General features: G+C 37.1%; 1 protein-coding gene across 2 annotated transcripts in view; it reads right to left on the bottom strand.

The window, feature by feature from the left end:
* Positions 1-26,626, bottom strand: part of RNGTT (RNA guanylyltransferase and 5'-phosphatase) — a 171,775-nt gene that overhangs the window by 7,982 nt on the left and 137,167 nt on the right. For both annotated transcript variants that reach the window (XM_038130525.1, XM_038130524.1), the window contains one exon: positions 26,191-26,257. In XM_038130525.1, coding sequence (XP_037986453.1) covers positions 26,191-26,257 — 67 coding nt within the window. The remainder of the gene's footprint in view (positions 1-26,190; positions 26,258-26,626) is intronic.

The raw sequence follows: 26,626 nt of genomic DNA on the forward strand, positions 1-26,626 counted from the left end.
CCTGTACTTTGTTAAGTGACCTTAGTCTTACAGAGGTACTTATTCTAATATAAAAGAACCTTTTAGCAACTGCTGGGTATTTGATTAAAACTACACATATTCTGAGCAAAACACACTTTCAGAATTAGAAACACTCTTCCACTATTGCATGTTAGCAGACTTCTAAATGGCTATTGTTTATACAAAGGACTGAACAAGGCCGCAGTGATTCGTGTATTCGTAACTCACACCTTACATCTACCTACCATGCACATGCTACTTTCTGGTGTTTCAGATTCAAAGTATGACAGGGAAAACATCAAATTTAACTGTCTAGAAATTCCTTCCCTTTGGGAATCAATTCTGAGCTCCTTAGCACAGTGTCTTCTCGATTCTCCCTTTGCAGTGTGTTCATCCCTCCTTTGTCCCTTTAAATATTACAGTCCATAAGCAGTATTTGAATAATGCACCATCACTGCTCTTCCTGAGAGGTACTTCTAGTTTCTAGTGCTTCACAGAAGGTCAGTTAGGAATGATGGCAGTTCTCAGCCAAAATGCTTATCTTCAGTGCTGGTACAGTGCCAGTGCTTCTGCCATACTGTTGATAAAAGGCCTTGAACCAGCATTCAGCAATTTCAAGACGGAAACTCCCACCACACAAAGGACTCCATGGAGCCTTCCTTAATTAAACATTTATTCCTTCGCCTATTTTCAGACAGCCAGTCAGAATTAGAATCTCAAAGGATCAAGTCTTGGACATGGGGCTGTCAGAGGTGGTGTGCATCAGAACAGTCGCACTGGTCTGGGCAACAACTGTGTCCTGGGCAAGGACAAACACCAACTTGTACACTTATTTCAAGAAGAAGGAAATTGTTCAGCAGCAGCAATGTTCAGCGTTCCTGCCCGTACTTGATCTAATCATCAGGAACCAACCTATTTGCCCAAAAGAAGTAATTTCCAAAAACACAGAGGATCATCCTTTTGGAAGCTGATTCACTACATTACTGCTAGTCTGCAAGGTGTGATTGGAAAAAAACAGCTTGAGCTGCATCCCGATTCCAGCAATAGTTCAGTATCAAATCAGACTGATATAATACAACACCATTGCCTAAGAATGTCAGATTACATGATTATATCTTCCCCTCCCTGCTGAGAAAGGCCTCCCCCACCATCACCATCTGGGCCATTCACTGGGAAGAACTTCAGTGGCATAAGCTCATTTCTTTTTTTAAGAATGAAGACAGTTAAGGCTTAGGAAACCTCTCATTTTCCAGGCTCCTTCTATCACCTATGTTCTGAAAGAAATTAAAAATATATTTAAAAATTTTAAAATACCTAACCCATTTCAAATTTTCTTGCCTGGCTGAATAACAGAGTCATTTTGAGATGACTATCATGCAGCCACAGTTTATGTTAAATTAGAGCAAAATGTGAAAAAAAACCCCCTAATATATCCAGCTGAGAAAGAGAAGAATCCATTTAAATTGAATGTAGTTAGCTCCAGTCTCATGAAGATGCCTTTACCATCTCTGCTGACTACCAGCAGCCAATGCTTTTCTGTGTCTCTCCACAGGGCACCCGACCTTCAGACTGGTCCATCGTTCCACTCAAACATTAGTCTCGTCACCCTTAACTCCAAAGAAGAATGAAATTCCTGGGCAAGCTCCTACTCTACATAAGAGGCACTAATAATGCAAATTTAGATTTTAAGGTAATTAAGTTAGTATTTCAGAAAGCATGTCTACAATGGACAGGCTTAAACTTTACAAATGCATCTACTTCCCTCATTTTCAAGTTCTTTAGAAAGAAAAAAGGAGATAAGCTTTTAAATAAATAAATGGAGACTTGGCTGAAAGAAGCCTCATGTTTCCATATGCATGTTTTTTTCAAAGCAATTGAAATTATTTCACTTTAGTAAATAATCCCCTTAAAATAAAGTGATGCTTGTAAGCAAAATCTTACAACATTCTATTTCAAATTCTTTTCTCTTTAAATGTCTTTTTGCTCCACTTTCCCCCCTATTAGCAAACATAGTTAGAAAAACATTCTTCAATTCACCCATTTCCATTCTTACTCCATACCCCCAGTCATCAGCCAATTTTTAATGTCCCAGAAGAAAATAACATAATAGTAGATGCAGAAAACCTTCACTTCCATGAGAGAAAAAATGAGCAAAAGCAGCTGTTGAAGTCTTACAAAATTAAAAACATCGTTATTTTCAAATAGAGAATTAAAAAGTAAAAGGAAACATAACATAAAGGCAAGATGGATTCTAAATTCAATGGGTTTCTATTTTCTAAGAAGAATCTGCCTTTTTATAGCTAGCATGAGCAATGAAGGCATTTCCTTTTGATATGCTCAAGCACATAAACTGTTTGTTTTCTTTTTTTAAACATAAGTTCCAATGCCTGGAGGCGAGAAAAGTTTAGAGCAGCTACATAAGACCTAGAAAGTCATTCCTTCTCTTACTGATATAATAACTACATTTTCTCCATTTTCGATACAATTCTGCAGCCAAAATGAACAAACAAGTGAAAGAGACACATCCCAAAATAAATTATCAGCTGCATGGTCATGAAGGGGAAACCTTTTGGTTGCTTCCCAGTCTCTTACTGCAGGAGAACTGGAGTCCCACACCTCCACTATAGTGTCACAGAGCAAAATAAACCACATTATTGTAAGAACTGTCCAAAACCAGGACATGTGTGAGCTCCCTGTCCTGAGGGTATTGGAATATATTCAGCCACAAATGACAGCCTAGTAAATAAAACCTCTACAGCAAAACACCACATCCCAAATTCCAATTTCTGCATTAGTCTCCAATGGCCACTTGTACTCCAACTGGCCACAACTGCAAAGTATGATAGGCTTTATTTCCAAACTTCTCCAGTGGTGTGGAATGTCCAAGACAAAGGGAGAATTAAGTTACCCACTGGTACTATGACTCCGTAGCAGTAGGGCAACATCTGAAGATCAGGGAGATGCAATCACAACAGTCAGGGAATAAAAAGAAGAATTACATGGGAACTAGAGGAAACAAAGAAGGGTCAAAAATTCTGAAGGAATAGGATGGAGACAGAAAAAATAAAGAAGCAGTAGTAATAAAATAAAACAGTTTCTGAAGATAGAAAGATAAACCAAACTTTTAAAGACCAAACACTTAAAGGTGATGAACTCCAAGGACATTAATGTCAAACCAAGGCAATTGAGAGGAAATGAGGTGTGAGGAACAGGGATCCTTTGAAAGCACTTGTAAGATGTGATTGCTGATGAAGTCATGAATATAAGGAATTCTAATGGTTTGAGTAAGAACATCTGAGACAGTCAGTAGACATGAAGTTATTAGAGCCCCCAGCACTAATAGGGCACAATCCAGCACCTAACACAGATCCCAAGCTGTTCATTCAATGACTCTAACTCTTGAACTGTTTGTTCAGATACTTCTGAAGATTTTTTTTACCCATTCACATGAAGTACCTCATGCTTTTCATAGTTAAACTTTACAAAAAAATAAAATTTTACAAATTGCATGGTCACTAAATGCCTGTTCAGTTGTGTACACAGAACCATGTAAATACTGTCTGCTGGAAAAAGTTAATCAGTTAATCTGCTTTGCATTTTTCTCAAGCCCAAATGGATTTTGTTATGCAGCTTAATATCTATTTCTTTATACAATTCAAGAGATTATTTTATCAAACCATAGATTTCTTGCTAAACATAAACTAAATAATATACTAAAAATAAACTAAACATACTGATTGTGTTTCCTTTTTATGGAATGTTTACCCAACAAATGGTTATCAGCTTGGGTAAACACAATTCACTTGAGATGGTTATTTAACATTAATAAAGCCTTCTAAGGGCAACTATGCTGCTTCTTAGGTACACAGGAAACGGAAATGCTCCAATTTTGAGATGTCATTCCTGAAAAAGAATATTAATAAATATAAAATTTTAGCACTTTTGTTCATGTTCATTAAACCACAATGTTAACACCAAGCACTGTAGAATCATAGGAAAAGCAAAGAAGAAAAATCATGTTTCCAAATTACAAGAATGAGGCTTTTTAAAATTGTGGATTTTGTTTGTTTGCTTTTCACTTCCAGTGCCTAGCACTCTCAGTTCATGATTTAGTCTTTCTTTTTAACATATAATATTTTCTCAAAGAATCTCTCATTCTTACATGTAGTAATTAAAAATATGGATACTGTTTTCTGATATATATTCTGATATATATATTTCTGACATATAATGGGTTGGAGTCCTGGGGTTTTTCTGGCAAGTGACAGATGGAAACATCAGAAATAAAAAGCTTTCCTCTTATCAGTGATATTACAAGTTTAATGACTTTCAGTGCCAGCTGGAAATAGGTTTCTTAATGTATCCTGGAAGGTCTCCTGTACACCTGACCTAGCAACACTGTTTGAACTATCTGTAAGAAACCAATGTTTTCCTGAGCTTTGCTTTTGACTCTCAGAGGAACACACTAGGGTCTATGAGAAAACAGGTAACTGGTAACTGCTAAGACCAAGATGTGGAAATAGACACGTGTTTGCACAAATGTTTTCCTCAATGTTCACTCTCCTAGATTTTTTTTTTTTCATATAATTTTTACGTCTCATTTTACTCAACGGTAAAGCCGTTTGCCATGGAAAACCAATAAACTCTTTGCACCATTTTGGACATTATAGCTCAGGCATCTACATTACTCAAAGAGCTTCCTGCTAGACATTGCCATCTCCACCTAATTCCTGAGAGAACTCTAAAGCTTTAGAACATCCTATATTCTTTTAATCATCATCAAGAATGGGACACAGAGATTTGGGTGTCCATACACATCTTGAACAGTTAAATGAAACAAAGTAATAAATGGTTGTCCTCCTACATTGATATTCCTTTCCCCTGCACGCTAATCATCACAGGTCTCTGGATTAAAGAAAAAAATCTGTACATCTCCTGAAAAAACTGAGAAACTGAAGAATTCTGTGCTGAGGATTTGTGAACTTGGCATAGCTCTGCTGTGATGAGTTTTTAAATAAAGTCTTACTGACAAAGCAGCTCATATAATTCTGACCCTCAGCATGCCGATGAAAGAGCAAGAAACTCTCAGGGGAACTGCAGAAACACCCAGACATTAAGAGAGCAGCAACCGAGCTCTCAAAGCAAGTTGTCAGTGTGATGTGACCTTACTGCAGAGAGGATGTGCATTTGGCGCAAACCGAGCTCCACCTGCTCTACGGCTCATGAATTTGTAGGAAGAGGTAAAAACAATGCTCTGCAAGCACCTGGGGTAACTTCGCAGAAGCCAAAGATAGCTACCTTGGTTTTGGCACATCATAAATAATTGTGCTAATAATAATAATCCCTGGAGACAGTACTGAAACTTGGAAGTGTTTAAGTTCCAAAAAAAAAACCAGGCAGTTGCAAGCATAGTAGTAAAATGCCACAGCAAACTGCAGAACAGTTCAGCAGGTTATGCAAAAAACAAATAAACAACAACAACAACAAAAAACCCCCAAAAAACCCCAAAAACATCAAAACCTTTCAGGGAAGGACAAGGAATTCACAGGAGGTTTCTAAAGAAAAAGCCACCCAGAAAGGTAAACAACTGCACGAGGCGGAAGAGAACAAGGATATACAGAGCAATCTGGCAAAAAAAAAAAGCTGAAATAATAACATAGAAATGATTCTGTGAGAAAATATTTCACTCACAGCCTGATACATTTAGAGCACTGTACCTCTGCTTGCCATGATCTAGCTTGTGAAAGCCAGTGTTAACCCTCATTTATGCTTTGTTCACTCAGACTGCTTTTTCAAAAGGGAGCCTGCCCCAAACAGGGAGTGCTGCATAATCAGACACAAAGATCCAGGAGACGAGAGTTATACATTACTAGTAAAGAATATAGTTTGAAAACATCACTTAGCTCACTCATAAATTATTAATTCTTAAGGCTTATTACTCTCAGTTTGCAAATGGGGAAGAAAGAGATAGTTTGTGGCCACACCACAGGGAAAGCATTTACCCCCCATTAGGTTCTCTAAATCCAATCTTAATTACCCCTCAGGTACTTACACTCATGCTACCAAGAAATCTTGTGACACAGGGCAGCAGAAATCTTGTTAATAATTTATCAGTAGAAACCCAAACAAGTCTTCCAGAGACAAAGCAATGCTATCACTATTTTATAATCACTTTGGCAACACTACTCCTACACCTCAAAATAAATGAAAAAGAACTTAGATGATTGTGTCAGAACAGGACAAGGAGTTTTTCTGTCATTTGCTGCTTTTCACATGCTGGAATTCACTTCCAATAGGATGGATTTCCAGACAAATGTTTGCGATTCTCACACACAGATTTCACAGGGTACTTTCTCATATTACTGTTTTTCATCTGTTCATCATACCCAAGCTCTTGCTATTGTAGGAGTCTAAGTTAATCTTGTTTTACCTGTACTTCTTACATCATACAAGGGATTCTGTCACTTGCTGTCACACCACCAGGGATGGGTTAGAGGGAGACTCCACAGGGCTGGCCTATCAGGAGCTTCCCAGCAGCCTTTCAATGGAAGGAAAAACTACTTTTACAAGTTCAGACACTATCTGATGGCTACTCATGTGGGATCCAGCTCTACAAGCTCTTATCCTTGTAAATTTTATGCCTTTTGAGCAGCTTCAAAAGATCAATTAGCCCACACTAGTGTCATCAGGATTGGGCCCTAAACCTAATTCTCATTATTTCTTATCTGGCTTCTGAAATGTGCTCTAGAAACTGTGGGTTTATACTCTTTCAAAAAGATGCCAAATCATAACAGAATTCACCAAAAGAAATTTAAACTAAAATCCAAAGTATCAAGTAATTGCAAGCGAGTCTTTTAAACCCACTTTTACCTGTAACAACACACAGCTTTCAAATTACAGCCATTAGGAATCATACTCTTTTCTTCCATTTAGATCCCAAACAACCACTTGCTCAAAGTTTTTTCCCCATAAATCAAAATTCACCACTGAGAACAACTGTGCCAACACTATAAAGAAATTTATTTGCTGTGTTAAATTGAGCTTCAAAAGCATGAACTAAACACACATTCGTGATCACAAGTAATGCCTCTTCTTATATCCATTCAAAGTGTTTACCTTATTACACCTTATTATAAATGTACTGTCTAAAATGCAGCAGCATGACTGCTCCATTTCCAGGTCCTAATTTTATGATAATCATATGTAATATATTCATATGTCTACTTCACTGCCTAACAAAGCCCAAACTGGTTTCTTAGCAGATATGCTTCCCCCATGGTTCAAATTTCTTTGCCTCAGAATGTTACTGAAAAACAACATTAAGAAAGATATAATAAACATTTTACTTTATATTTTGTACTATAGTAGGCAAACAAAGGAATATATTATTGGAGGCTGAATTGGGCATACTGACTTTATCAAATACTGGTATCTAAGTGGTATGTAAATTATTAAACATGCTATGCAAGTGTTATTAGAAAAATGGGGGTAGGGAGCAAGATTATAAATTTATAAATGTTTTCAACATCTAGAAACCCTATTAATACTTGAAAACGTTGGGATTGTACAGAGAGAATGTGCAGATAAACTAAGACCAGAAATAGCAAACTTGCTTTTAATCTCCCATATTTAATATGTCTTGGTTTTTGCCTAGAACATATTTACAAAAAATAGTAACTTCTTTTCTTCATAAATTTCAGAGGCAATTCCTAATCACTCACAAATCTGACACTAGGACATAGAGAGATTTACAGAACTTATAGGAAAGAAAAATTCTTTTGATCCTTATCTACTCCATTAGACTGAATGGCTTGTCATTAGCCAAGACTTCTAAGAACCAAAGTCTTGAGCCAGAGAAGAGAGCTCAGTCTTGCTCACAGTACATGTAATACTTTTTTTAGAAGACTCTCAGATCTTGAAATCAGAGAAGTCTCTTACAGCAGAATAACATCTTTTAGTGAAATTTTCAGGTTTTGTATTTGTATTATATACTTGTGCTGGTTTTGGCTGGAGTAGCATTAACTTTCTTCACAATGGCTGGTGTGGGACTGTGTTTTTGGATTTGGGCTGAGCACAGTGATGATGATGTGGAGACAAAGAGCCAAGCCTTTTTCTGATTTTTGTACTGCCAGGCTGGGGGGGGAGGGCACTGGGGGGAGCTTGGGAGGGGAGGCTGGGAGGAGACACAGCTGGGACAGGTAACCCCAACTGACCAAGGACATTCCAGACCATGGAATATCATACTCAGTATATAATGCAGGGGAAGAAGGAGAATTTGGGGTGATGACATTTGTCTTCCCACACTGCTAGGTGCGATGGGGCCCTGCACTCCTGAGGATGGCTGAACACCCACCTGCCCATGGAAAGCAGTGAATTCATTCCTTGCTTTGCTTGTGTGCATGGCTTCTGCTTTCCCTATTAAACTACCTCTATCTCAACTCATGCATTTTCTACCTTTTCCCTTCCTATTCTTTCCCAGGTTCTGATGCTGGGGGAGGGAGTGAGTGAGTGAGTGAGTGAGTGAATGAGTGAGTGAGTGAGTGAGTGAGTGAGTGAGTGGCTGAATGGGGCCTGGCTGCTGGATGGACTTAAACCATGACAATAATAAAGCACAAACTTTTATTTTGTAATACATGACAAGAAAAGTCAAACTACAATGATTTTTAAAACCCTGCCATTTTGAGGAGGCATTCTCACACCTAATTGTTGTGGTTGGACTTCACAACTCTGCTGATTCCACCTTTATTTTTGTAAATTATGAGTTTTAATAGGATGAGTTTTAGGTGACTGTTAGAACCACTTGAATGAGGAAGCTGATAAATGCCTTGATAGAACACTGCAATAATATACAACATAAAGCCAAGAGGAGCCAAACAACGATAACAACAACAACAATAACAACAAAAATAATCTCAGCACTGCTATGGCATCAAAATAATAAACCAAAGACGTGTTGGGGAAAAAAGCTGCAAAAGTCATGTTAGGGATTTTTCATCCTTCTAAGATTTCAATTAGAAGGAAAATAATCTTTTTTTTCCATTACAGATAATACACCACAACAAAAAGATTAATAGCTGCTGACTTAAAGCAGACTTTAAAAAATTAGCTTTGATCAAAGGAAATGCTGTAGTGAAAGTCAACTGCCCTAACCCACTTCTCATCTGCCTTTATAGTATTGAGCTGGCATGAACTCCCTCCCCTTTCTTGAATGGTTTCCTTTAAACTTCAAAGCTTAACTGGCTTTGAGGCTTAAGACACAGAAAGCTTTTTCCTTCTTCTTCAAAAGCAATTAATGACATGATGTACAATCTGACCTACAATCTAGTATCTAAGCACACAGGTCTTCTTGATCATTGTGGGGCTACAGAATGTAAGGGGCTTGACAGAGAAGTTAATCGTGGCTCAGTAACTGCAAATGGTTTTAGGGTGCCTGCCAGCTGATGAGGTCAGTCTGCTGAAAGAAAGGTAAGCAAGGGCTAATCTATCAATGGCACAAATTTGTCAAATGAGGCTATAGAGGGATTCTCAGTGCTTTACCTTTCATTGCAAGCTCCTCTTTCCTTTCCATGCTTCGTTATTAATGAGTCTGCAGAGTTTGGAAACCAGATTTCCCAGGACACCACGGTAATGGATGTGGGGTGGGGCAACACAGACTGCAATAATCACGAGGCAGAGGAATGGACAATATTCAAGGACTTTCAAGAGTCACAACTGGCTACAGAAGATATAACGGATTTTGCAAGATCTGGTTGGAGAAACCTATAAACTTCTTGGTCTGTTTGGGCAGCAGTGTTTCCAGATAAATGAATAAAGACTGTATCGGAGTTTTTGTTTTACTGTCAGCTAAAAGAGATTGCAACTTTGAATGGTGAGCACTGATAACAGGAAATAATTAATGGTTTAACAGCTGGTTCTGCCAAAGCCCTGAATGATAGGAAATCTGGGAAAGTTCATTGTATATGAGCACACTTTTCATGGCTTTGTCCATACAATTTGTTATTATATGTAGGATCAATAACAAAGTAAGTGAGCAACAACATTTAGTCTTCATTCTTATTTCACAAAATGACTTCACCCACTCAGTCTGCAAAAGCTAAGGCGAGCAAAGCCAAGGAAAGTCTCTTGGGTTTTCTAAACCATATGATGTCTCCAAGAAAACCCCTGTCATACAGCTGTTTCCTGCAAAGATCTCTGGATGGGCCAATTCTTAAATTCCCCAGAATTCTGAGCCTAATTTGAGTGCTCTGCTCAAGTGCTACACTTGTGTTTGAGCTGCTGTCCTCTCCTACATAAGGCCCAGGACAAAAAGAGCTTTAGTTCCTTAACAAATACAGCTAAAAACATTTATTTTGCTTTCCACATGATGTAATAGTATTTCAAGTAACATCATAAGCACTTTCTAGAGACAGCCAGTGACACTAAGACTTCCAAACAGGGGAAAAAAAAATCCTTGAAGGCACTTCCTTAGAAGAACAGAAATAAGAAAAGAGAAAGAAAAACGAAGTAACAGCAATGGCAACTCTGTAAATCTGTTATCCAATAATCTCAAAATATATTCTTATACACTTGTAATGTATATAAGTAACTTGTAAGGTTAAATTCATTTCATTAGCATGCTTTAGATAAAACAGCCGTATGTACCAAATTTTGCAGTTGAGAAATCCAAGGTAAAAGGGAGTTGATTTGTCAGGCAAGAGCACACACAGTGGAGAAATTAATGAAAAAGCCTTGGTTTGTAGTTTCCTGCTATAACTACTAGCACTAATTACTAATTAGTAATTAGTTAGTACAGACTTTTCCTTAAAGTTCTGAATGAAATATTAACAAGGTAGTAATTAAGTAATTCAAGGTCTGTTTGCTTTAGTGTTTGCATTAGCATTAACTTCAGTATTGTAAATCCAAATCCTGACTCACTGATCTATAAACGTCCTTCTAAATTAATCAGAGACGTCCTTTGCTTTCCTTCTATTGAAGTTAAATTATTCTGAAACCCCTTTCTATGCATTAATGGTATCCAAAGTGTAACAGGTGGAAAGAGAAGGTAATGATCTAGTAAAATGCAGTAATTTTACCCTGCATTATTTTCTAAAAGAACAAAAACATTGTCTCTAATCCTGCTTTTGCATATTCCTTTACATTGACTCTACTACAGACCAGCCTCTTCCCTACACCCCAGCAAGGATTAAAAGAAATGGTACAACATGTAGTTAATCTGCTCCTGCAACGATCACCAATCAAGCATGGCTAACCATGACCCACTAACCAAATGAAGCAGAAGCTGGGTTGCACTTGTGTGTATCACTGTTAAATTACACCTGGGTAGGTTAATGTACAACACTAATGGGGCATTTCATTTCTTGTGTGGTGCAGCAGGAGCACGTAGGCAATGGGCAGCTCCTCAAGGCAGTGAGGACCACGGACAACATTAACCACCTCTGCAAGGAGCAAGAGGTTCGAGAGCTGCTTGGCTAGAGCCTCGCTACCTCCCACTTAAAGCACAGTCAGGGTCTTGGCTGACCCAGTCAGAGTCCACAACTTCTGCACAGTTGAGTGAGACAACTGGCTGCCAGCAGACACCGGGTCATTAATTCTGTTCCGAAACAATGCTGACTTCACTACTTCATGCATGAAAAATAGAGAAAAATCTCACATCATTGCCGGTACAGAATCCAGCATGGCATCTCATGAATCTACCACTGAGAACATGCTCAAATATTTTTTATTACAACACATTAAGCTAAAATCAATAGATTCATTTACTGAAATGGATTTAGTACTTCAGCGAACCAAGGGAAAGTAACACTTTTTAAAAAGAAGTGACATTTCATTACAGCATTTGGTTGTAAACTCACTGGCAGAAATTTTTCTCTATACCAATTAAACAGTAACTCACTGAAGTTAGCAACATAAAAAGCAATATTGCGTATTTACAGTTCCCTTCCAAGTAAATGAAAACATCTACAGCTCTCAGCAATACAAATAAAGTCTCTGCACAACGGTTCTAACAATGCTGCCACATTTTTGATCTTTTCAAATATTTCTGAACTATTTTCCCCAAAGATATAATATGCTATTGTCTCTACAATCCACCTTTTTTCATTTGGAGAGAAGCAGAAGTGGCATTTTGAAAACTTCAATTTGCTGAAATATAATAGCACCACTGAGTTCTGTTGTTCTTCACTTTCATTCTCACTTTATGCTAGAAAGATAAAACTGCAGTGGCTTTACTACTGTCAAATAAAAAGTAAATAAATAATGGTTTTGTTGACTATTACATAACAAGATACTGCATCCCTATTAGTCAACTAAGTTTCAATATATTTCTCTCTCAAATGTGAAACTTTATCAGTACCATAATCATTCTGGAAAACTGCCAAGGAAAGGTGTATGTGACTCTTGCAATAAGAGCTGTGAAACCAAACTTGATGAAGAAATAATTTAAATATTTTAGTGTAAATTACACAAATAGAGAAACAAATTAAGAATTCAAAAGAAAATAATCTTACCTGGTTTACTGTCTATGTACAGCTTAATTTTTCTCTAGAATTACTGCTTTGTAGATATTAAGGGCGTTTTTTGAATTGTACAGGTGCTATTTATCATTTCCTTGGGTAGATCAGCATCCTTCCACTTTTACTAGTATGAAATCTCATCTTTTTCCCTAAAGGCCAGTCTTTCATGGGCATAATCTAGTTTAGTTACATCTTCCTCCTTATTTGCTAACCTTCTCTAAGAGCCACCAACTTTTTCATCAGAGCTCTAACAGACCCTAAGTTTGCAGGACTTACCTGGTTTTGAAGACTTCTATTATAGGAGAGAAGTGGTGGAAAAAAATGGATATCTGAAAATCAATTACCAGTAGGTGAAGTGACAATTGAGCTACAGGACTTGTCTGTGGAGAATACTACACTGGAAATGCTAACTTCCAGTTAAAACAGCTCTACAATAAGGATGTGGTTTTACTCTAGCCTTTAATATCATACTTAGAAAAGTCCAGAGAGAAAGGCAAGACAAGTATTTATGCCATTATGTTAGTTACTTAAAATTTAGGAGCTAGTTTCTATATGTAGTTCACAGAGAGAGATTGGCACCTCTAGAAAGTGATTTGAAAGATTCAGTGAGGCAACCATCAGGCACTTTTTTTAGAGGATCCCAGACTCACCCTTGGATTCAAGTTTTTTCCACCACCTATACAAGAAGCCTGCAGGGTCTATGGTGGCTGAAATTAGATCATGTGACCTTCTTTATAGGTATTCTAATTAGACAGGATATTATCTACAACCCCGTTTCGTTTCAAAGCTGATATCCTGCATAATTATCTCATTTGATATTTCTTCTACCTTCTGTGTTATTGTTTGCAATCCCACTCTTTTTCGTTTATCTAAATTTAATCTGCATTTGCCTTTTACTAGCCCTAAACCAGCACAGTATCTCTCAATACGATAATTTTTGCCATCAACTGCTTTTTCTCCAACGTTATCAGTATCTGACATTTAAAATATTTCTCATTCATGATATTCACTATTCATTTTACATATACTATAAAGAAAGGTCTCAGAAACAATTTCCTAGTCAAAGAATTTCCCTATTATACCATCTCTCACCCTTTGCAACTTCAACGTCTTGATTTATTCATGAGTAATTTATTTTAAAGACATTATCATCTGCATTTCACAAAGGTAGTACAAGTTCAAGCTCATTTATCAAGTTCAAACTCATTTGTTCAGTTCAGATTCAAAATAATTCACCTCTAAAAAGCCTAATAAATTTAGATACTCTTGCCTATAAACTGTACAGTAACAATTTGCTTTCTTTTCCCCCCTCAAGACTGATCTTGGCTGATGATCTCATTCTTTAAAACAATAAACAACTAAAAAATGGTAAAAAATGCCTAAAACATCTTTTGTTGCCCCTTTCAATTAGAATTAATTTCTAATGGGGTCTGATATTTATAATTTTACTTAGAATCTACTTTTTTATTTATTCTTTCTCTTTGACTGTTATCCATCCCACTGCCTTTCCTTCATTTTCCTCCACTACCAACAAAAGCCTCTAATAGAAAATAAAAGATGAAGAACTTATTTCAAAAATCAGAACAGATTAATAAAGAACAATTATGATCACAAACATGGTATGAAATGAGTATTTTCTGATGGAAACAATAAAGACATACAAATTTTGGACACTACTTTCTCTGAGAAGACAATTATCTACAATATGTTTCCTGAATTGCCTAAAACTCCTACAAACTTGAGCACACTGCCATAGTGTCTGAGTATTATATTCTAGTCAAAAGAAAATGCAAATGCAATCACATTTATGGAAACTAAGCGTGGGGATGTCTACATCAAAGGAAAAAACAGTCCCTACTGCCACTCACTCAAGCATAGGAGCTGGCCCCATAAACAGCTGCTGTCATCAAGGTATCCTCAATTATTCAGAACAAATTACACTCTGTATGTGCAGAGGCACACCCAAACCAGGTTTGACAATGCAGTTATAACAGAAGAACAGCTGCAGCAACAAATTACCATGTTCAAGAGCTTAAAATCATCACGGACAAATCATTCTCTCTGCCAGATGATTTTTGTAAAACATAAGAAAGCAAAACAAAAGATGCTGCCAACTCCAAACCACCCATGTATGGGAGCCAGAACACTCTCAAACACTGAAGCTCATGAAATAACAATGTGACAAAGAGGACAAGGACAATAGCAAAGCACAACTTGCACTACAGCACAAGAAATCTGGCAGTTTTACAATGACCTGATCAGTTATTCCATTGCGACAAGTATGAGGGCTCAACGCAAAGCAGATGAGAAATATCTGCAATATCTGTGCTCATCTACTGCTAAAACAAACCCTTCATTTCCAGGATCTTTCTCAGCAATTTTTTGCTGGTAGTGAGCAATAACTTTATGGTTCAGAAACAGAGCTTAAGCCTTTTGTTTTGCCATCTTTTCAAAGTGGAAAATAAACTGTATATTAATGCGTTATTATAATGAGACATAATCTACATGTCCTAATGCTCACATTTATCACAGTATGTTTCCATACCACTGGCCACAGGAAAGCTACCATAAGAGCAATCTGCTCACCATTTTGAAAATCCAGATTTCTGTTTGACTGTACCTCTCAGAATGGTATCTGTAGGGAGTCAATGATAATTACTTGGAAAATTACCAGTAAGGTAAGAAAGCAAATGAATTCAAGAAGGAATGCTGAGACAAAAAAAAAAAAACAAAAACAAAACAAAAAAAAAAAAACAACAATCAAAACACCACAAAACAACAACATGGCAAATACATTAGCTACTTCTGGTTTCAAATCTCATTACTTATCAAACAAAAGGAAATGGGAAACTCCAAATCAAACATTTCTAATGTGATAAAAAAACTGGGTTTTGGTTTAATCTTGTGGGTAGTACGACAGAAGGACCCCAACCAAAACAACTGAAGAAGAAAATACTAATGGTCTCAGGGATTAATTCTGGAGGCTTTTTCCAAGAGGCTTTTTCAACAGTGTTGCTGCTGGAACACTGACTGCAGACAAGACTGTAGGGGAAGGGAAGGTATGAATGTTAGACAGCAAGACTGTGACCTCCCAGCATATATGGAAGTGTTGTTTCCTCAGGTATCCTGTATTGTAATGCTGTTACACACCCTCTTCCCTTACTAATGCACAACAGTTACAAGCCATTTGACACATTTACAAAGTCTCTTGGCTCATTTACATCTAACAGTTACTCACAGGCAGCTCTTCTTCCAGCCCCTTACTCCTGAGCTTTGCTACTAATGTAGCTACTGCTGCCACTTCCAATTTCTTTTCTTCTTTGCTATATTTCTTTTTAAATTAGTTATATGGCTCTGAACAATCTATAAACCTCTTGAGTTTTAGACACATTCCTAAGAACACCAGCTTCTCTCAGCTCCAGTTAGACTCACAAATTTTTAGATTAAGACAGAGATGCTTTATTTTCAACATATACCACATACTCCATTAAAAAATCCATAGTGTCATTACGGGAAAACAGCTGCAGAATGACTTCAAAGTAAAACACTTATCTTTCTTCTTCTAAACAAACATTTTAGTGAAGAAAACACAGCATGTTCTTTGAAAGAGGACCATTGAATCTCCGGAATACAATTCAATTCTACCTCTTAATGGAAAAAGGGTGCATCTTTTTGTATTTTTTGTATTATGAGAAAAAAAAAGACACTTTCAAGGTAAACACATAACAAGAAAGATCCCAAGATACTAAGAATGGAAGTACTGAAAGCCTTGTATAATGCAAGTTGTGGTCACAGCCATTGGAAAAGATAAGAAGGAAGAACTGATAGGAATACTGTATGCTGAAATTAATTAATGTATGCTATTCAATCAGTAACAGCAGAGGTTCCGAAGCATCCAACTCTAAAATTTCCCAATAATATATCCTTATGAACTAGTTAAGTTTCACAGTAGTGACTGCTTATACTCCAAAATGTCACAGAGCCTGAAAAATTCAGGTCAGAAGGGACACTCAGCTAACACCCAATCCAGCCTCCTGCTCTAGGCTGGTTAACTTCAAAGATGAGTCAGGTTGCTCAGGGTCTCTTCCCTTTAAACTTCAAAAATCTCCACAGACAGAGGTTTTACAGTGTCTTCAGGAAACCTGCTGCTGTGCCCCACCAACTTCCCTGCAAATTTTTTCTTACATCCAACTAGAATTTTCCAGCTCGTCCTTCCCCAGGCACCTCTGAGAAGTGTCTGACTTTCCTTTCTTCTGCAATCTCACTTCAGATGAAGGAGGATTGCAATGAGTGCCCCCTTTATCCCTCTCTCCTAAGCAAACCCTATTTCTTTAACCTCTCCACATAGGCCATATGCTCTTCCTTTCACCATGACCCCCACAGAGGCCACTCCAGAGGGGTGGCTTCTCACGCCCCAGGGAGCCCAGAACTGTGCACAATTACCCAGGTGTCTCTCAAAAACGCTTGAGCGGAGAACAGGGACCTTCCTTGACCTGCTGGCAACGCCCTGGCCAAGACAACCCAAGGTGTGGTGGGCCTTTCCCAGTGCCACAGCATATGGCTGGCTCAGCTCAGCTTGTGGCCACTGGGACCTTCGGGTGCTGCTCTGCAGAGCTGCCCTGCAGCCACTCAAAGGCATCAGCTCGCTCTGCCCCTGATGCACAACTCTGAATTTGCTGCTCCTGAACTTGCCGAGGTTCCTTTGTCAGCACTTGTTTTGCTAAGCTTTTTGAGAAATGAGGTATGATCATACCCATTTTTGTATTGCTAAGATGCATTTGTAAGCCCAGGGAATGGAAGGCTTGAAAAAACTGCAATCTGTTCATTTTTACAATACTCATGAAAAGGATTTGAAGGTTTTTTTCCTCACTACACAGTTAATATAGAGGTAAGTAGAAAACAACAAAAAATGCTCAATAAATTAAGATCTACAATCAATTAACTATTATTTTAACCTTTCCAGAAGGCTTAATTCACCTCATGCTTGCCAAGAACAAACTTGGATTTATTTTCAAAAAAACACTACTAGGAGCTGAAGTAACAAAACCTGCCTCCCCCCCCCAAAAAAAACAACACCCAAAACTCAACAAAAAACCCCAACGAAAATCATATTCCTAAACAAAAAAGCAATTATTCTATATTTTAGGCAGCAGCAAGAGAAAACTGCAGAGGTAATATTCCTAATTCTGTGAACTTCTATGGAACACTGTATGCTTTACAGAGAACATTTTTTTTAAACTGAATTCATACCTACAATCATGAGAAAAAGCAAAATGGGGCCTGATCCATCAGAAGAGAGGGAATTTATAAATCATAGCTGATTAACATTTTGTTCTTAGGGGCAGCAATTGTGACAGCATACAGAATCACAGCTTCAGTTTTTGCAGTGCTAATGCAGATATTCCAGTTATTCTCTTTCTGTTTACATCACCAGTTCTAAGGCTGGATTTTTTTTTAAAAGCATTTTATTTTTGCTCCTTAATATGTCTACAGAGAATAAATATGTCCACTGCATGCTGGCTTTTACTGTAATATAAATGCAAATGTATAATATATTAATATTTATTTCTATTATTGGTGTCTAACACTCCCAGACAGGACTGAGAGCTCTAATATGCCAGGATCTCTAGAAATACACAGGCAGTCAGGACCTCTTGCCCTTAAGAGAAGCAAATATGATTGAGAAAAGCTGCAACAAACAATGTCAAGATGTAGAGAAAGGTAAGGAAGAAATCAGGGGATAAAGAATTAAGCCATATGCTTTTTTTTCCTTCCTAATTAATTCTCAAAGTAGTGATTCAAAAGCACCTTTTTTTTCAAAATGAGCTAAATTCTCTACCTTTAACAAACATGTAATTTAGGAATGAGCAGTTGGTGATTTTTTTGCTAGCACCTTACATTTTCTAACTTGCAATTTGTTCACTAAATTCTCCCTAGCACCTCCCCCACCTTCTTTACAAGACATCAACTGTGTGGGTAGGGCAGAACTCCCCATGGATTCTGTTACTTCTCTCATGAATTCAGAATTCAATTACTGAATATGTTCAGATTATTGTTTAGAACACAAAGAAAGGCATCTTGAGCTTGGGACAGAAGATTCCAAGATGTCTAAGTACTCTAGGTTCCACCAAGTTCACTCCAAGTCAGGTTCCACCAAGTTCACTCCAAGTCCTATGGTGTTCTCCTGAAAACCATCTTGATGCTGAAAATTATTACCTTTATCTTTAATGTAAAACCTTTCATCATTCCTGCCAAAGGCAAGCACAGTCCACAACCCTATGCCAGGTAACTTTTCATGTATCTCAAAGAACCCTGAAGATAAAAAAATAGATGCTGAATTTGACCCAGTACTGTGGAATGATGTGGAAGCAGTGCAGAAGAAAGGAAGGAGTGGAAAACGACAGGTCCAGAAGGCATTATCTCAGCATTGTATGACTTCCCATGAGTTGGAAATGTACTGACCCATACAGACTTCCCATAAGACTGTACATTGTCATCGTACCAATAAGCATTAGGACAAAATCCTAAATTCCCACTATATTGAGAAATTTATTTTGAAATATTATCTCTCCATCAGCCCTATAATTTTTAAGTTTTGGTGCTAAAACTGTTTCCATGTGTTGACTTCTGCATGACACACAAGTATAGGTGGTTACCACAAAAGACAGAATAACAAAAACAAAGAGAAGGATTTCTTTACACAGTTTCTCAACAGCCCAATACTAGCAATTCCAGCAATTGCAGATTCTACAAGAAGCAAGCAGCTTCTTGTGGAGTACAGCTTCTACAAGAAGCAAGTAGCAAGAGGATATGAAAATCCTGCTGTAACATCCCACAAAACTCTGTAAAACATAAGAGCCACCCACCAGTTCTCTTGGAAGACTGTTAACAATAATAAGTATATATAATTATTTTTGATTACTTTGTCCTAAACATGCAGTTTGAACTTCAGTAGAGACAGATTATACAGCTTTATCCTCATCCTGGGTGATTTCATTTAGAATGACCATGTTTAATTAAATGTAGGGATTCAGATTACCTGGATTTATCTTCTTCTTTCACAATCACCAAATCATGTAATTATCACATTCCTTCTCAAAACTATCAAGGTATTTTCAAGGTATTTGTTCCTAATGGAGGTTGGATCCAGATCTGTAGCTCTGAAAGCATTCTTCAGCTTTCAGAACAAAATTATTTCTGCCCAGGATAACCCATTTGCTGTCCTATCATTACTTTCCTAGCCAAAAATAATTTTCTCCTGTTTTTCTTCCCCTCACTGTCCATGTTAACTCTGGTAATAAGAAGATGAAACAATCTTTCTCTGACACTATCTTGCTAAGCTAATGAAGGTTACAGCTATTTGTCTTTAATTTGACAGGCCCCTGTTCACTCAGTGATGTCTCCTTCAGTTTGAAATTACTTGCCTTAAATGTGAACAACCAGAACCAAACACTTAGAGAAAAATCAGCACTTCTGTTTTCTCAGGAACACTTCACTTCAGAGATTCTAGAGCTGTACCATATTCAAGCTGAAGACATGATTTCCCTAGGTCATATTCTATGGCATTTCACATCATATAAAACACAGTAACAGCACAAAACAGTAGGAACGGGAGACAGGCTACAAAAACAAAATTCAGGTTATGATTTGACCATAATAAATGAGAAATTCTTTTGCTCTACTATTTGCTCTGGTAGTGAACACAAAAATCTCTGTGATTATGTATGAAAGTCCAGTAAGCAAAGCTTCAAATAATTAAGACACCAACACATTCTTAGTGGCTGTCAATAGGCACAAAGGGAAAACATTTTCTGCTAAGAAACTTAACAGACCTCACTGGTACTGTGGAGCTCTGTCTGGACAGCGACTGATTGCATCGCAAAAGTTGGACTAATTTTCTCACTACATTTGGAGTGGTCTGAAGACCTGTACCCTAAACAAGGGTATCCCAAGCTTTGGGATCACTCATTGGTAGTAGAAGCCATTATCACTCCAGGAAGAAAAACATGCTAGCTTCAGCTGAGAAATCAGCAGCTTATCCTACCTTAAAAAATAACCTCTTAAGAGCAGCAAGACCATAAATTTATTCCTGTTCCCTCTTCTTCAGGAAAGGATTGCTTGGTAAATTGTGGCAAATCATTTCAGTAATCAGCTACAGAGGTTTGACACTGCCGAAGGAGTCATGAATTATGTCTGACCTCGTTCTCAGACACCAGTTCAGTCTGAGTGTTTGGACAAAGGTAAGGCAGCTATGTTCCTGAGGTTTCAGCTCGTGAGGTTTCAGCTCTTGGGAACATTACACTAAATTATCTGAGGCACTGAGCCGTTGCCTGCAGACCTTAAAGTAAAGGTAGATGGATTTGTATCTGGAGAGTCTACATGTTCTGATTTGATATGATCAGAGAAATTATTTTGGGGTGATTACCCGCTGCAAGGCCTCCCTGGCAGAACTTTACAATGCTTTACCATGTTTTAAGTTAAAAGTGAATATGCTGAGGGAAAATGAGGCAGTTGGACAAATGATAGCTTAGAACCAAACTACATTCCTGGAGTGTAGGTGGTCAGCTTAGCTGTCTCAGCAACCAGCAACACTGTTCTCAAGTTTAATAAAATTACAGATTAGAGCTATTGACATGCAGGTCAGAGCAGAGCTCTAGATTCTTTGCTAGTCCTTGATAGCAAGACTGCTGTAACTACAGCAGCAAATTCCCCAGAAGCAGACTTAAAACTCAGAATCTTTCCACTGGGATCCTATCATAAAAAACAAAATACTAACAACACATTATTATTTTCAACATATTCTTTTCAATGTAACAGTCCTCATATTCTATCAAATCAAACAATTCTATTTTGAACAAAGTAGTAGTTACTATGAAACTTTTAATAACTACTCTTAAAATACTAAAAATAAAACAGTAGTAATTAATCTTTATTTAAATGGTAATTTAATGTGCTAAGAAAGCCAAAAAATGAAACTAGTCATTAGCTCATAGTAAAGACTGCCAGAAGCTTCATTACTTATTAATAATGGAGAACACAGTGTACTGAACAATTTCCCCTAACCCCAGAAGCTACTAGGAACTGAACTGCAAAAACTGACAACCCTAATAAATTGATCAAGCAGTATGATTTTCTTTATAGATATAATTACTGCATATAGTGTAGCTAAGTTTTCATTGTAATCTACATTGATCAAATCTCAAGTTTAAAAACAACGTGTCATAAACCCCCAGTTACATACCCTTCCATTGGGCAATTATTATGTATACTGAGACAATAGATTTTTAGGTATTTCTAATAAACACAAAATTTCTATGATGAAGTTTTTGCTTTAATAACATCCTTGTTAGCAAAAAAATACTAACAATATTTACGGAAAAAATATAAATGAAAGCTTGCCAGTTAATTCCAGCTGATGACAATACTTTACCTTCTTGATCAAGATTCACTTACAGAAACCTTTTTCATTTCATCAAATTTTCAAGAAGTGTTTAATAAATAAGAAAACCACTGGTCCTAAACCACTTAAGATCCAAAGAAAGCTGCAAATCATTGCATTGCTCCAGACATCTTTGAAAGAAAGCAGAAGTGACAGTAACCACTACTATTACTACTACTAACATAGCTTAAATGGGAGAAGATACTGAAAGCCAACATCTATGCTGAAACTGTTCTACAATACCATTGAATGGACATTAGAATTAAACAATAATTTATAATGACTTTATTTAGAAACAAAATTAAAATTTTAAAAGTAACTAGCCTCTATTAAATTGATTCCTTCAATACAAACTTAAAGAACATTCCCCTGGGGGAAAAAAAAAATTAGAAGCCATTACCACAGCAGAATTTTGAAATAATTAATTGTCTCATAAGCTAACTGAAACAGTCATCATTTATATAAGTCACTGAACTTACTGAAACTCACTAAATATTACCCTAGAACAAGAGCAATCACCAACACTGTGCAAAAATTCAAATGTTCTATCACAAACTCTGTTCAAAATAGCGACATAAAAAATCTTGCAATACCTATGAACCAGCAGATTATTAGAAGGGTTAAGTTCCAGGCAGATCCCTCTAGCTAGGAAAACTCTTTTTTCCCATTTCTTCTATCCATCTGCTACCAGATGCAAGATTCTAAAGCTCCAGGAGTTAATGATTCACATTTCTCTTGCATAATGAAGTACAGATATCCAACACCTATCAAGCACAACCATTGATGCCACTGAAAGCAAGTTGAGAAGGAAGATCAGGTAATTTCAGTTAATCTTATCAGTTCAGCTGTGTCTCGGAAACATAATAAATATTAATATATATTAATGAATTATTGATATAAGAAAGAAAGACATAGAAAAATCATCCTAGAAGAGACATTACTATTTCAAACTCTTTTCCCAGAATCGCCATCTACAGTTCTTCATCATCAAAGACATTGTTGCAATTATCTCCTGCACAGTTTTGGAAAGTCAAACGTGTTTGCTTTTGGGAAGGGATACTTTGATAAGGAGTTTTTCTTTTTGCAGTTTTGTAAATGCATATAAACTGAAACATGAATATATGAGCACTATATATGACTACTAGATATGAGTTTATATGTTACTATGAATATTTCAAAGACCTGGTAACATTCCGACTTGTCCAACTGAAAGTGCACTAAAATGCACTGGAAGTATTGCTGTCTAATAATGGTCCACTTTGAGTAATAAATCTACACTGGCAGAAGACTGTAGTGGTTTAGGGCATTTCTTAATGTACACATTTGGCAAAAAATGCTGTATCTTAATAGAATACGTAACACTTGGGATGTTTGCAAATGAACATGAGTGGGTAATTTATATAACAGGAGGGACCAATCTATCACACAGTGTGTAAAAGCATATTTGAACTAAAAGGTTATAAAGACTCTGCCTTATATGTATTCAAGGACCATATGTAGTTCCCTGGTCTTTTAACTGATAGGATCATTAGCAAAAGCATATTAAATACCTGAAAAAGTGCTGGGGGAAGAATGAAAGAAACCTGTGTCAACAGTTATGAAAGACCACTGTACATCTCCAGAGTACATTTTTTCGCAGCACCAACTCTCAGTGTGAATTATTACTCCCTTTCTCTTTTTTTGGTGCTGAAGATCTCTATAAAGGTGTGACACCATCACTCTATACCAGTTCCTCCTGTTGCCATGCAGCAAAAATCAATCTAGAATCTCAAGCAATCAGAGAGGAGCTTCAATTTCAAAAGCTTTTTGTCTTTGTTAACTACATGCCATTTCCCAGTTGAAGGTAATAATAATCCACACCAATCAGCTCCCCACTGCAGCACTGCTGTTAGCACCAGAAGCAAAGCAAAGCAAAGCAAAGCAACAGTGTGCAAACATACACCCATATATGTCCCTATAGCTCCAAAAATAAGTTACATTTTATAGAGTGCATCTTGTGGAATTCGCTTATTCAAACTTATCATTGTAATCTCCAGTAATTAAGTGGAAAATAGGCTTTGTTTTTTGAAGGCAGCAACAGAAATTTATTTTGATTACCCACTTAACCTATTCTGTGGCAAATGCAACATTTAGGATGAGACTACACTAGTGATATATTACCAGAAAGTCCAGTATTAACTTACTCAAATTAAGTACCTGTACATCAGGTATTTACCAAGCATGGTCCCATGTATAAAGAACTGCAGACACAACAGAAAATGCTATTGTGCCCATATCTTCAACACTACGCCATCCCCCACTCTAAAAAAAGTAACAACAGAAATACAGAAGAATATGTAAAACACAAAAGTGATCGGAGATACAGGTAGGATTTCAGGAGCAATTAAATAGATTAAGTTCCTGTGGTCTGGAGGATGCAAGATTGGGTAACGTGGAGGGGAAGATAAAGATCAGGAACAGAGAATGGCTGCTCATCACTTCTCTTGACATAAGGGCTAGGTTGAACCAAAAAGAATAATTTGCAATAGATTTAAAAGACATAAAATAATACCTTAACTCCCAATGATAGTATGGCTTTGTATGTTGAAAATTTAGTGGAAAATCCCTCAAGCACACTGAGGGAGGAAGGGAAGTCCAAGTGAGTCTATTAGGCACCAGGATGCAGATACCACTTCCAGCAGAGAAGACCCTGCGTGCAAATTGCAGGAAGCTGTCTGCATGCTTTGAATTTATCCTGTTAGTGCCCTCTTTCCCTAAGCATTTGCAAGTGGCCAGCCACTCAGTCCTGCAGCTGGATCCTGTGCAGCAGCTCTGCAGCTCTCCTGGGAACAGAAGGGTCTCTCCTTGGCCCAAAGTATTAGGAAGGGTATCACTGCTGACTGCAAGCAGCAGAAAACAAATGGGGTATTCACCTCTTTTCTCTCACTTCTACCCAGAGGACTTAAACTCTTCCCAGCCATGGGAAAAACCTCCCATTTTGCTACTTAATATTCTTATAAGTGGGTGGAGCAGGCAGAAACTGAGCCTCCTTTAAAATGGGAGAACAGCTAACTCTTATAAAGCTTTTAAAGAAGCACTGGTCTAAAAAGGTATTTACAAAAGTTTACAAGATTATTTTTGAAGAAACGTCTAGCAAGCTGTTTCATGCAATAAACATTTTAATTGTTTGGTTATTAGCCAAACTGAATAATACACACGTAGGAACTGGGGAGATGAGTGAAAGGGAAATAGATGAAAAGCATGCATTTCTTATTTTAAAATAATTTTAATACAGTACCAAGGTTTAAGTCATAAAATGTATTTGCTAGATACAGTAGGGAATACTGTTTAGTAACATAATTAGGGATGGCAAAGGAACACATCTGAAATTTCAAAATTAAATTTCATTTTGATGTAAAACAAAAACAAGGTTTGTAAAATTCTGAAGCACAAGCATATGCACATGATGGAGGGAACAATGCAGCCAAGAGTGCAAAATATGTAATAATTACAGGTATCATCTAAGACATGGGAACATTTCAGCATTCTAAAACAGATACCACATTTCCACATTGCAGTGTAATGACTGACAAGCTAATGCCTCCTTCTCTTTGTTCTAATGAAAATATCAATGACACTCATCACAATCAGTCCATACATACTAATGAGTATAATGTTCTAATAAAAATATCAATGACACTCATCACAATCATTCCATATATACTTGTAAAACATTTTTGTTTGCAAGTGACATGGCAATAACTAATCAGCAACTGGCAATTAAAACCATGAAGCTATTATAGTTCCACTGAAGAAAAAGAAACAATAAATCATAAAAGACAAATTATTTTCCAGCAATTGTATGAGTCTTTCATAATAAATCTAATAATACTGGGAAAACAATCTGTGCTTTTTACTGCAGTGTCTTCCCTGTCAAGGATCACTTAAAGAACTACAGGGCTTCAAAAGTAGCTTTGCTTTGAAATGTCTCTGACAAGAAAAGAAAATTACTCTTCTGCTAATTAAACCAGAGTCAAAATTAATCAAAAGATGATTGGAAACACTAAACTTCCTTGACAAGTTAAGAGCACAGATTAAACCAAAAGCAAATCCAGAATATGGTAAACATAACCAAAGCAACACTATTTCCCATTGTTTTTCCTGAAGCTATATTGGTAACTTGAAGTCCTGAAGTTCTCTAAATCACACAGAAATGAAATAATTGAAATAGCCCCTTCCCCCCCAGCTTATTAACCATACCTTAATTTGTGCAAAAGGTCTGTCAAAGTTTCCGACATAAAGAAGACCAACATTCTGGGTGAGTAGCCTAAAAAATGAAAAGAATCTTTTAAGATATCACTTTACATCCATAAGTTTTTTCTGCATATGCAGTAATTGTTACCAAACCCTAGCAGGGCACCAATCTTCATCACGATAGCAAGAGCTACCCTTGCAAATCTGATTACACAATTCTCTGTGAGCTACAATAAAAAAGGAAAATGCACATTAAAGATAGGTGCACACCAGTAATTCATGTTTATGTTGCAAGCAGGTCTTCAACAAAATAATTTCATAGGCTTCCTTGTGATGGATACCACTCAGTAAGGTGGAAGAATGGCAGGTTATGTGCCTTTTCTGTTTATTAGAGACCATTAGAGACAAAGAGATAGCAAGAGAAAAGAATCATAAACACACA

Source organism: Motacilla alba, chromosome 3 (genome assembly GCF_015832195.1).
Source record: "Motacilla alba alba isolate MOTALB_02 chromosome 3, Motacilla_alba_V1.0_pri, whole genome shotgun sequence".
NCBI lineage: Eukaryota > Metazoa > Chordata > Aves > Passeriformes > Motacillidae > Motacilla > Motacilla alba.